The sequence below is a fragment of the Anolis sagrei genome, chromosome 1, assembly GCF_037176765.1.
Source record: "Anolis sagrei isolate rAnoSag1 chromosome 1, rAnoSag1.mat, whole genome shotgun sequence".
NCBI lineage: Eukaryota > Metazoa > Chordata > Lepidosauria > Squamata > Dactyloidae > Anolis > Anolis sagrei.
Genome location: NC_090021.1, coordinates 54,937,539 through 54,951,345, shown reverse-complemented (window position 1 = coordinate 54,951,345; position 13,807 = coordinate 54,937,539). Strand labels below are relative to the sequence as shown.

General features: G+C 38.9%; 1 protein-coding gene across 2 annotated transcripts; it reads left to right on the top strand.

The window, feature by feature from the left end:
- Positions 1-2,153: 2,153 nt before the first annotated feature.
- Positions 2,154-12,204, top strand: COX20 (cytochrome c oxidase assembly factor COX20). Of its 2 annotated transcripts, none has more exons than XM_067464634.1 (4): positions 2,154-2,413; positions 6,066-6,180; positions 6,780-6,887; positions 7,528-7,652. In XM_067464634.1, exons 1-4 carry the CDS (start codon positions 2,381-2,383, stop codon positions 7,557-7,559), a joined length of 288 nt encoding a protein of 95 aa, XP_067320735.1. In that variant the 5' UTR covers positions 2,154-2,380; the 3' UTR covers positions 7,560-7,652. The 2 variants fall into 2 exon arrangements, with proteins under 2 accessions (XP_067320735.1, XP_060609912.1); XM_060753929.2 differs by having other exon boundaries at positions 2,159-2,413; positions 6,780-6,843; positions 7,528-12,204.
- Positions 12,205-13,807: the final 1,603 nt, after the last annotated feature.

Here is a 13,807-nt window from a genome sequence, read left to right as displayed (position 1 = left end):
GACTGCCTGGCTGAAGCAAGGCCCAGCAGAAACATCTCCTGCCTCCAGTGGCTGGGGCATAAAAGGAGGATGCCGGCCGGGGCCCAGTCACAAAGCACCATCCAAGAGAGCCAAAGAAGACCTTAAGATCATGACGGGGGCAGGCCTAGTAGGGTGCTTAAGGGATTGGTATAATGCGTTATTTGGGTATGCGGTTATGTTTTAATATGTGTAATGGTTTTAAATTGTATTTATAAGTCCATTATTTCTAGGGATTTTATGATATTTTTATATAGTTTATATAATGGGGCATTGAATTTTTGCCTAGATGTATGTTGTATGCCACTCTGAGTACCTGAGGGGTGAGAAGAGTGGGATAAAAATGAAATACATAATTAAATAAATTTAGTTGTACTTTGTTCTACAGCCGTTTCTCATGTTATCTCAGCATTTCCCAGAATTCATTCCTGTAGGACAGTGGTTCCCAACCTATGGTCCATGGACCACCAGCAGTCCACAAGAATAAAAATATGGTCCGTGGCCCCACCATTATTACACCGTTGCCTCGAAACCTCATGGTAATGAAGGCAACCGGAGCGGTCCTCATCATGGACATTGTCACAGCCATCTTTGAATTGTCGTACCCACTTACGCACTTTGCTTTCACTCATAACAGTATCACCGTACACTTCACAAATCTGTCAATGAATTTCTGCAGCAGGCAGGTTCCTTGCTGACAAAAACTGTATCACTGAGCGAATCTCACATGTGGAGGGCGAGTTCATAGTCTTAAACATTTTTAAAGCACAGAACAGAACCGTACAGGTTAGCTACAGAGCGGAAACTGAGCACAGTTGTTCCCGAGGCATGCCAGTACACGACGCACGCGCTTGTTGCAGTATGCGCGCGAACTACTAGTGTCTACAACAAAACGGACCTTACTTTAAAAATACCCCTATATCAACTAGATGAGAAATTCATCCAGGCCTGGGCAAACTTGGGCTTTCTTTCCTGGTGTTTTGGACTTCAACTCCCACAATTCCTGCCTCGGGCCCTTTCCTTTTCCCCCTCAGCCGAGGCCCAAGTTTGCCCAGGCCTGAATTATTTCTCCACGTTGTTAAATTAATGCAGTTTGACACCATTTTAACTAAGGCCCGATGTTGTTTGGTGAGGCACTGGCCTTTGTTAGCTGAAAGGGCCCAAAGACCTGTATGCCCATCTACACAGGTACCCTGGCTGTTCCAGAATAGGAAACTCCTGGCTTCAAGTCCCAAATGCACCTTGCTAGAGATTCAGGATTGTTTGCACATTGCACCTACCTCCAAATACCTCTACATATTACCTGACAAGTTCAGCACTTTTTAAATTTTGTCCATTACATTTGGCCCGGCCTTTAGGTTTTAATTGCGTCACGGTGTCATTGTTTTACTGTTTTGCTTGATGTTTTATTATTTGCTTATGAGTTTATTGTGTATTGTATGTTCTTGTTTGTCGGTGGCCTTGGCCTTTGTAAGCCGAGTCCTTCGGGAGATTTTGCAGGGTATAAATAAAGATAATAATAATAATAATAATAATACACTGACCATTTAACACGGTTTGAAGCTAGCCTCAAATTATGGTGAGGGCCAGATATCCAACTCTTACAAAAATGCGCCTGAAAGCAATCTGTACTGTGTAGTCATCATCTGGGCCTCAGACTGGTTGCCTATGTCACCATCTTGTCTACTTATGGTCAGTGTAGGTGAGGCCTAGGACTTCTCTGTGATGCTTTGAGGTGGGTGGGATTCCCCTCATGGCTCAAACCGAACTGCCTTATATATTAAAAAAAAAAAATTTGCAGATCCTCGTGCTTTCCTCACTCTCCAACCTGGTCAAGGCTTCTTTCTCCGTGAGGGGGTGTATTATATTTATATTCCCACCACAAACAAACGTGCCTCGAGGCGCGTTCCTCTCACACAACCCAACTCCCCCCCCCTCCCTCCGGATTCTGCTCGGCGGGTGCGCGCGCGCGCCGCTGCCATCCGCCATTCTTGCTCGGAAAAATCCCTCAGGAAGCAGCCATTTGTGGCTTGTAGCGCGCGCGCGCATGCTAGGCGCGGCGCGAGGGAGCCGAAAGAACCTGCGCGCGAGCACACACACGCTGGAGGGAGGGAGGGGGGAAGGAAGGAAGGGAGGATGCGCGCGGGATCGGGAGCGCGCGCTGCTCCGTGACCCATCTCACTGAACAAAGGATTCTCGCTTAACAAATCTCCTCTGCGGACCTAAAATGGCGCCCGTCCTCTCTCCGCACACCACGGAGGCGCGAGTGGCTAGAGCGGCAGCTTCCAGGCCTCGAGGCCTCTCTTGCCGCAGCTCACTCGCTGGTGGAGCGTGAGGGAAGAGAGGAGAGGCCTGGCTCGGCATGGCGGGCGAGCAGGGAGGGGAGCAGGCGAAGGTCAGTCAGCGGGGGATCTTCCCCTCACAACTGGCCTCTGTTGGGTTTACCTGGGAGTGGGGTTTTTTCTCCCCTAAAGGAAATTGCTTGTTTCGTTTAGTTTTGCAGGGAGGCGAGTGTCAGGACGCTTGTATGAGGCAACAGTTGGGGTGTAGCAACACTCCACTGCAACTGGCCTGGCTCAGTGCTATGGAATCCTGGGAATTGTAGTTTTACAAGGTCTGGAGTTCTTTTTTCCTCACCAAACTGCGACCCCCATGATTCCATAGCCTTGAGCCGTGGCTGTTGAAGTGGGATTACACCTCGTGCAGTCTGCAGTGTAGATGCACCCTGGAAATTTCACCTAGAAATAATAATGATAATAATCTTTATTTATACCCCACCACCATCTCCCCAACGGGGACTCGGAGTGGCTTACATGGGGCCAAGCCCGAAAAACAAACTACAATATAAAAATACAAATTGCAGAAAAATAAACAACATAACATTAAAGTGTAAAACATAAAAACATTTAAAGCAATATACACAGAACATAGAAACCAAACATAATGACAGGGAGCAGGCCGCATGTACATAAAATTATTTTAAAAACTCGGGGTGAGATAAGAGGGCAGAACTAATTGTAAGGGAGAACTCATAGAGAGATGCTTCAGTGTCAACAGGGGTCCCAGCCTGTTCGTGGTCTAAGAAGGCCTTATCTACACTGCCATGTGATGCAGATTGAAACTATATTTATTGTCAAAGGCTTTCTTGGCCGGAATCACTGGGTTGTTGTAGGTTTTTTCAGGCTATATGGCCATGATCTAGAGGCATTGCCTCTAGACCATGGCCATATAGCTCGAAAAAACCTACAACAACCCAGAAACTATATTTATTTATTTAGGATATTTCTATCCCACCTTTCTTGAACCCAAAAGTTATTCGAGGCAGCTTACAACCAGGCAACCATTTGATGCCTTAACAACATTTAATGCCTAAACAACATTTAAACAAAATTAAAAGTACATCTATATAAATAAAAATGTAATGTTCGTTTGTGGGATTAACATAACTCAAAAACCACTGGACAAATTGACACCAAATTTGGACACAATACACCTATCAGGCCAACGATAGGTGTAACAATCACTCATAAAAACATGGAAAAACACAGCAGAAGAGACTTAAAAAGCCAAAAAACAAAAATTACAACGCATGCGCAAAACCATATATATATATATATATACACACACACACGCAAAACACATATACACACGCAAAACACAGACTGGGCCACAACAACGCGTGGCAGGAGACAGCTAGTAACAAAAGAGAACAATTAAAAACATATTAAACCAATGCCTTCATTGTTAGTCTCTTTGTACAAAAATAATCATCAGAGTCATTCCAATATTCCATTTCACATACTTCCATGTTTTCACTTGCACTAGATTCCAAAGGCTTGTTCGAATAGCCATGTTTTCACTTTTTTGCGGAAGGTCAAGAGGGAGAGGGCTGATCAAATATCCCTAGGTAGGGAGTTGCACAGCCGAAGGGCCACCACTGAGAAGGCCCTGTCTCTTGTCCCCGCCAATTGCGCCTGCCAAGAAGGCAGGACCGAGAGCAGGAACTCCCCAGATGATCTTAAACTTCTGGATGGTTCATAGGGAGAGATACGTTCGGACAGGTAAGCTGGGCCGGAACCAGTATATGGTCAATGTAGACTCATATAATACAATTCAGTGCGGTTAAACTGCATTATACAAGTCTGTGGAGTTTGAATAGGGCAGGCATGGGCAAATTTGTTTTGGACTTCAACTCCCACAATTCCCAACAGCCTCAGGGCCCTTCCTTTTCCCCCTCAGCCACATAAGGACACTTTCCAGGGCAAGATAATGAAGACAGACAAAAAACTAATAACTAAAATATACAAAAAGTTATTAGAATGGTAGACAGAAACAGAATACATGAAATACTGCATGATTAAATGGGCTGCAAATATTGGGCACAATCAAACTAGAAGAATGGGAAAAATGTGGAACCAGAAATTTAAATTCACTTATTCATATGATCTGAAAGAGAATTGGTACAAAATGATGTATCAATGTTACATAACACCACATTAATTAGCAAAATGTTACCCAAATGTGCAAGGTAAGTGCTGGAAATGCAAAAATCAAGGCAAAATCTTTTTCCACATGTGGTGGACATGTAAAATAGCCAGGAAATTTTGGAATGAAATCTGAGAAACAATACAGTTGATACTTGATATAAAAATACAGCTAAAAATGGAATATTTATTATAGGAAATCATAGATGTAGAAATCAACATAAATAAATGTAGACTATTCAGTTATTTCGTGATGTCAGCTAGAATAATATATGCCCGATTTTGGCGAACAAAAGAAACACCCACAAAAGAACAATGGATCCTGAAAATAATGGCTATAATGAATATGGACAAACTAACCCAACAATGTAGAAGGCTATAAGAAAATAACAGATTGGACACCAATAAGATTTTATTTATTTATTTATACTATATGAAACAAGAATAAAATAAAATTGATAATAGAACCAAATTGAAAATAGAGAAAAATTGTTACCCAATGAAAAACATTCAAGAGGAATGACAAAGAAATTAGAAAGGAACCCACAGACCATGGTGGAGAAGACTGCAATCCCCTTTCCTTATCCCCTTACCCACTAAAAGATTGCAAAGGTTAGTCTTTAGAATATAAGAAATTGTAATTCTTTTTCTTCTTCTATTCAACAAGTCAGAAAAATGTTTGGCAAATTATGCATTTATGTGTACTATATGTTTATATATAACCTTTTTAAAAATCCTACATTGTAATAGCAGCTTACATTGGCAAGAGGCACTCTTGGCACTTTGTTTGAGAGCAACCCTATTATAAGAACTAGCCATATACCCATTCCTTCTTCTAAGGAACTGCTCATATTTCTGGCACATTATTACTTTATTTTTATTTTTTTGTATTTACTCTTATGTGGTGCATCACAGTCCACACACTATTACTAGATGTAATCCGCAGCTGTTGATATGACACCCCAATCCTCCAGACGTTGTCTGCCATCTGGAATATAATGACAGAACAATCTGGACTTTCTATACATGGGCAGAACCACCACAATATGGTCCTTCACAGTCCAGTGCTCTGATAGCATCCTTTCCCCAGCAGTGATCCAATAGAATACACAAGGATGTGCTTCCATTAGCCAATATGTTGTCATACAGCTATCCTTGACTATGTATTCCACATTGATAATTTTTAACCAAGCCTTTCTAACCTCGAAAGTGAGTAGTGGAGAGTTGGTTCTCCAAATGACTTGAGGTGACTTGATCCATATTATAAAGATATCTTCATTGCTAGTGAGCAAGCGATGCCATCAAACCATAAAACTTTCTAAGGATAGCATAGTAAAAGTGTTTCTTTCAAAAACCTAGTATGTTGTAATTAAAACATAAGGCAAAGCTATTTTTCAATAATTATGCCAAGCACTTTTTGAAGTGCATCTTTTTCTGTCCTTGTAGTTTGGAGAGAGAGGCTGCAGTTCTCCCTTCTGTAGAGCTACTTAAAAGGACCACTTGCTTTCTAGAAAATGGGTTAATTATTTTGTGAGTCTGTTAATGTGTTTAATTTCTTTCAAGTCTTTTAAGCTGCTGGGAATACTTGATGTCAAAAATGTCCCTTGTGCTCGAGAATCATTGCTCTATGGATCTTTGGGTGGCATCACGGTGGGCCTTGGACACTTTTTGGCAACTAGTAAGTAAAAGCAAAGGATAATGAGTCTTGTATATGTTACTCTCTTTATATTTCCATTCTGACTCCCGCTGGATTCATTCACTTTGGGGAGTAAAGAAACAACTACACTTAGAATTAGCATAACTAATGGCCAACATTTTAAAGCATTGCCTGCTTTCTATCTTCCTAACAAAATGTGTAAATTGATAGTTCTTTGAACTTCCAACAACTGGATAATTCATAAATATAGCTTGACAACTGTGGTTGATTAATTTTAGTCAATTTTAGTAATTAGAAGCTGTATGTCTTGCTCCCAACATCTACTGGGCCTGCACTTTTATATATCTGTAAGAAATACCCACTATACTGTCCTTTATTCCACTTTCTTAGTGTTATCTGATGCGAGTATGCTTGTCGTTTGTAATTTTATTCAGTGGTTCAACACAGTTGCCCTGATCTCTGTACAACCATCATGTGTGTCCTACAGAACAGCTGCCTTTAAATTTGGAATCTAACATTCAAATATTTCCTAAATATGTTTTGCTTTTTCCTTATGTTGCTAATTGCTATTACTATCAACACACTTGAATATAAATAAGCTCATCTTTTCCTCCACTCAGGCAGAGTGAGACGATCCTGTCACTTTGGAATGGGAGGTTTTATCTTGACAACTCTGGGATGTTGGTGTGTATTATGTTCCTGTATCTATGAAGCAGCCTATTATTTGGGTACATACACTTACAGCCATATACATGCTGAAAAATATATTTTAAATTACATAACATACCAAGCTATACCTAAAGAAAGATCTGCTTCTCCCACAGGATATTTAGCACTCATTGTCTAGCACTTTTTTAATTTGCGTAAATAAATATATTCATCAACTCAGGTTCATGTCAGATATCTTGGTATTGGTACTGGTTATAACATTTTGTTCCTTTTTTCCATCTCGATCTGTTTTCTGATTTCCTTACTGCAGAAGACAGCTTTAGTATTTTATATAGAAATGTCTTCTTTTCCATTAATATCATTTTTACTAATGGGTGGAAGCAGAAAGGAACATGGTAGGCATTCCAAGGCACCTTGAACTGCTGGGTGAGGATGTTGAATGTAATCCAAACAACATATAGTTGTGCCATCAAGAATATATGGGATGGAAGGGATTTTCCAGATCTCAGAGCCCAATTTGAAAATCAGAGGTACACAAGCATCAACTTATTTATGTAATCCTATTAGCAGAGGAAATCTGTAGAACATTTCCATAATCTCTGCAGAACATGGTATGATAAAGTCTGGATGAGTGTTAAAATGTTTATTCTGTGCAGTAAGAAAGGAAATCATGCAAATTTTTTGTTTTTCTTTCTTAAGGACCTATTGTAGGTACAATAATGCAAAATTAAGAATTCAGCAACGCATGATTCAAGAAGGGATTAGAAACAAGATTTTGTATGAAAGCACCCAATTTGATCCCGAGAAGAAGACAATGAAAAACACCGAAGAAAGTCGTTCGTAGTTTTCATAATAATTATTAAGAAATTGCAATTATTATTTTTAACTTTTATGAAACCAAAACCAAGAAATCATGGGACTTTCTTGCTGCTTATGTCACTTAACAGGTCCTCCTAACCAAGTGGCTTATTTTCAAGACCCAGTTTGTGTTTCACTTTTATTCATGTTTCACCTTTGATGTATGTGCAGCTGTTTTTAGAGGGCAAACCTGATCTGCTTCAGATTGGCAAAATCTAACAAGAAAGTACTTAATCAGGATGAATAGCTTCAGTGTTTTCAGTGTTCAGAGTTTTCAGTGATAATGATAGCAACGACATCAAATTAGAGTTTGGCTGCAATACCTTAGAAGGGAATAAATTAAATTTATTTAAATGTTTAATTTATTCCCTTCTTCATTCTCTGGCCTAACCAGAAAGCATATTTGATTAAACTTGGTGGGGCTTGCCTCTGAGTAGATCAAAATGGGATAGAACTAAATTCTTTATGTCTCCAGCTCAATTGGAAACTTGCATCCTGTCATATTGTGCTTATTTACATGTGCTTTGTCAGGTGATCATACAAGACCTCTTTTTTTTTTTACCATTGCTCTGCGCAAGAGAACAGTGCTACATAAAATCTCCCTCAAATGGGCTGTTGCTACAACACCAAAGTTTAGATCACTACAAGATACTAAAGAATTCTGGTTTATTTATTTATTTTTCTTTAATATAATTGTATACATCTCTTGTGCCTATCTATGTTGCTTCTACAGAAGTATGTTTAAAGAGGCATTTTCTATCTCTAGTAAAATTTGACATAGTAGTGTTTCAAGAAGAACATTGTGTAAAAAAGGTGGCATGAAAGAGGAATCTGAACAAAGATGCCATAATCCCAACTCAAAGAACTGTGAGGGGAGCATCCCTTTTTCTTCTTGTTGTAATAACTCTTAGAGACAAGCTACTGTTTTGTGCTGTTTTTGAACATACACCTCTGCAAACACTTTCATCAAAAAAAGTGACCATTTGTTTGTAGAGATTGCTTTTGAGCCTAAACAGCTTGTAATAATACAATCTAGATATACCTTTAATGATTTTTGTAGTTTATCAAAATATGTGTTTAACTGAAGAGATTGTTCTCTATATTTCATGTTTTCAGTATAGCTTAGAATATAAAATATTCATTTTTAAGAAGACAAATTGAGATCTATGTTGAATGTTGTGAGATACCATAATCACATATGCTGTTCTGTAAGCTGATTGTTGAGTGCCTGATTTTTTAATTGAGAGCTGGGGTAGATTGGAACAAACCATATCGTACGTAATGATTTATGTGACGCTCAGTAGGATATGAGTAGACCGTTCCCCTAGAGGCATACTGCCTTTGATATGTGTTGTGACTAGTTATTGATAATCATGTCTTCCAGTCATTTGTCCCATCTTCTGACCTTAGTTGCTTCTTTAAAACGACTCACTTGTGAGTGAGTTTGGATGAACTATAGTTTTAACATTGCTGTGACTCAGTAGGACTTTCCAACAAACGTGTCTATTGCACAGCAGGGTACACAACCATCTGCAGAGCACTCAAGTATGCTAATAAATACTAGAATTATGCTGAAGATCTTGCTGTTTCAAATCTTTTTTTAAAAACCTCATAACCTGGTGTATCTGCTATTTCTGCTCCTTTTGTCCAGCAACCTCACCTACCAGTTCTGTGGTGAGTAGGTGCTGCACAAAACTAAAAGCAATTGGTATGTACTAGGGCTGCTTCAGAGGAATTTGTTAAAGATTAGAATAAAGATTTTCAAAGCATGTAGAAAAATTGCTCATTTTTAATCTAGTAGGTACTCCTAATAGAACACTCTTGCAAGGCAAACTTTGAATGCCATGGCTGAGAAGCAGAAAAAAAGAATGGTTATTATTAAGAACTGGCATGGTGAAATAGTGAGTGTTGGACTAGAATCCAGAGTAGAAATCCCCTTTGCCATGGACACTCCTTGCCAAGAAGACCCCATAATAGGTTTGCTTGAGTCACTATAAGTCAAGGACTTGATGGCACAGTAACAGATATTTAGATAATAAATAATTTTTAAAAAACGTTATATCCTGCCCTGTCTCCCCATGGATGCTCAGGACAGTAGATACCTTTAGCTATATAGTTTAAGCAACTGGCTGTAACTCGGCTTGCACTGAAGAGGTTTGTGCAGTGGAGGATTTGGGTTTCCTAGATTGTACTTGATCTGCCTTGATCTATGCTGATTTCTTCAAATCAAGGTTTGATAAATTGCAAGTGTTTGTTACTCCTCATTCTCTATACCTCCATGTTTTGTGTTGTTTAAGTTTTTGGGGCTTTGCAAAAATCCTCTATTAACATAGTTTAGGTATGTCATCCCAAAATGCCTGGGACCGTGTTTTGATTTTTTTTCAGATTTTGAAATACCTGCATTTATTTGTATGTACTTAATGAAATATGTTGGAGATAGGAGCCAAGTTTCAACACAAAATTAATTTATATTTCATATACACTTTATACATATAGCCTGAAGATAATTTTATACATTACTTTTAATAGCTTTGTGCACGAAACAAACTATTTATATTGAGCCATCAGAAAGCAAAAATGTCACTATCTCAACCAGTCATGTGGACAGTGATGAATTTTGAAATGTTTTGGATTGCACAATTCAGGAAAAAGGACGCTCAACCTGTACATAAAGTAAGGGGAAATGCCTTCATATTATTAAATAATAATATTTAATAATCATAGTTCATAAATAATGAACTATGAAAATACAGTGTTAAAGGAACTTGAGATATTAAAGATTAGTAGCTGAGATCCTGTAAATCTATTGGTTGAGACATTGCCAGACTGAAAAGATGGGAACACCTTGAGCCATTAATGACTATAACTGTTAATGCCCAACAATTATGAGATCATAAGTCCAGATTGAGATCTCATAACCACTGAATAGGATGCCAGCCTCATGTCTGTAACAACATAAGCTTCCGTAAAATAACCTTTTAATTCTGAAGCATACTTGAAAGCTTATGCCTTAGTAAATAAGTTGGTCTTTAGTTCCATATGATGTTTCTTTTTGATGCAACAGACTAACATGATTATCCTGAAAATTACTGCCTATAAGATCATACTAAAAGAATAACAGATTTCCTCAATTGTCCACATCCTTTACAGGATTTGATGGAAAAAAAACAAACACCCAGTCATTTCACTTTCTCTCTACTTAGCCACTCTCCATGACAATACATCAAAATATTTAAATATTCTTTAGCTATGTAGCTAAAGAGTAGTGCTTATCAAAAGATTCTAAATTCAAAATCCATGTAAGGGCAATATCTTTATTAAGCAAACAGGTCACAAAATACTGTGCAAGCATTTGAGTCCTTTAGAACTCATCATCAAGCAAGAGTAAACAAAGCAGAGATGCAGAATGCAAGGTAAATGTGATTAATGTTAAACTAAGGAATCTGCATTTTACTACCCTTAAGACAGCAACTGGGAGGCTGCAGGTGACAAAATAAGGTTCTACCGGGTATTGTTAACAGGATTGCATCTGGGACTCTCCCAAGCATTGCTAAAAACAAACTATGGCCAATTCCTCATTTTCTAAAATACACATAATACATGTGAGACTTATGACCGTATCCAGGTTTCTGAAAGTGGAAAGCAGATATACAATGCAGAAATAAAATCAAGGAGCCATACTGGTTAAATAAATACTGGAATTCAGTAGTTGCTAAGGTAACAGCATCATTGAGCCCAAATTGTTAGTCACAGCTAAGTAATTTGTTTCTTGTTATTAACTACTTACACTGCATTTGAAAGTTGACTTAGTCTAATGGAAGCCCCAAGATTGAGAGACTTATCAAGAGCTTTAGTTAAATCCTCTGGCATATAAATGACTACCAAGTTCTTGCTTTAGTGAGACTAGTGGGGACAAACAGTTTGATTCAGATAGCAACATCCTGGGCATTACAGCAAGGGTTCTCTTCAAGTGTTACAGTTGAGCAGAAATACCACAATTCTTTCTAATATCACAATTTTGCACACATAAATGAAACTATAGCCCTAATATGTAGAAAGCCGCAATTATCCTGCTCAAATGGTCCAGAAGGGTAAAACATGTTTGTTTAGATACTGTTCGCATTTTAAAGACAGTGATGTCTATATGTGCTACAGCATTTCCACATGTATTAAATGATGGATTATCACTATCATTGGCCTGTTTGGAAACCCCAGCAAGAAACCAACCCCATTAGCATCTTGAAAAAAGTTGTACAAAGTTCAGACCTTGCCATAACAGAAAGGCATGGCTCACATGCTACCAAGACCACACATTGGTTCAATTCTGCTTTCCCCAGACCACATCGTTAAATTTAATAAAATAACATTTTCAAACATCTTAAACCAGGTCTTCTCATTTGCCTTAAAGCTCAACTGCTGTCTACTGCCCATTAGTTATTCTGAAGCCACTTGACCCTGGACAAATCACTCTTTCTCAGGATCTAAAAGTCAAAGGCAAACATTCCCTGAAGAAACCTTGTTAAGAAAACCTTGTGATAGGGACACATTAGGGTGGGTCTGAAGCCAGAAGTGGCCTGAAGGCACTCAGTAACAACCAAAAGACCAAAGTGCCTTGACAAGTAATAAAAGACCACTCTGGCACAATACAAGTTATTCGTTTGCTTATCTTCTATAGAAGAATTTGAAGGGTGCCTGTCTCATTTTATAATCTGGAACAGATTGGAATGGGAAGGTTACTATGGAATACAGAAAGTGGCAGCTGTGACTAAACCAGCTTGAAAATAATTGTGGCAGAGGCAATGAGGGTAGAAATCACTGCAAGGGTGGGATGCAAAGATGCAGCTCCAAAATTGCTTACACCAACCTCAAGTAGGACTCCCAGCTACTGAAACCAGGTATAAGCCATCTGTCATGTTTCTGCAATGGCAGATTTACCCATCCTTTGCTTTTGAATGATCAAAACCCAGAGTGGGGAGACATTGTCTAGATGTTGCTAGATATCGGCTCATTGAAGCCTCAATAGCGGTTAATGGGTTTCTATCAAAATATTAATAAACAGTGATTCTCTGTACCTCTTTATACTCAATAAAATCATAACTGAGATTGTACTGCCTTCATACCTATGAAATTTGCCTGTTGATTTAGGGCAATCTCATGAATTTCATAAGGTTTTCTTAGGCAAGAGATGCTCAAGTGGTTTTGCCACATCTACCCATATTTTGTTTAGAGAACCCAACGGGCTACATCTGCTGATAGTGTGCAATACGGCAGATACACTATTTCCCACAGTAAAACCAAATATTACCTTTTTTTTCTCTGCAGTCCCTCAGAAAGGCAACCAGACACTTCTTGTCACCATTTTGAGTTTAAATGCAAAAGAAAACAGGTTTTCTGGGCGTAATCTTTGTCAAGGATTTGGAATTTTGAGATGGGTAGTTCAGAGTTCATGGCCCCACCCTGCAATGTATTACAACTACATACTAATCATACGTCAGGAGTTTCTGGTAGTCAGGGCTGGTAAACTTCACTGGGGTGTAGGCCCCTGAGCTGCAAATCACAGCTGTCATGTGTTCTCAAATTAGATGCTTTCCCCTCTTCCCCAGCCCCTCCATCTAAGCAACCAACTTCTAGATTAAAACAGCAGAGCAAAAAGTAACAGGCATGCAGTTCACATCCCATCATGCCTCCCCAACTCCCCAAGTGACTTGCAGGTCTGATACAGGTATTCCCTCCACTGGAGCAGGTTAGCCACCATTAACATTGTATTTCTCATTTGTACTCATCCTTACAAGGTTTCTGGAATACTATTCAACATGTTTGCATCAAATGCTACAATAAAGAAAGCATTTGGGGCAAGGCTCACTGTGCTCCTGAGGAGAAAGCATACAATTCCAAATGTGGCCATTGCTTACACGCTGAATCAAATACTTCTCCTTGGGTGAAAGTATGTATGTGGTGTATATACAACTCTCTATGCATTTGTATATCCTTCCTTCTGCCATTAAAGGGATTTTAGACCAATGTGGTGAGAATCCCAGAACAAGAGTAAAATGTTTTTATTTTATTGCAAACAAACGGCTAAGGTTATTTTTTTCCACCTACTTTCTTTAGAGAAATAAAT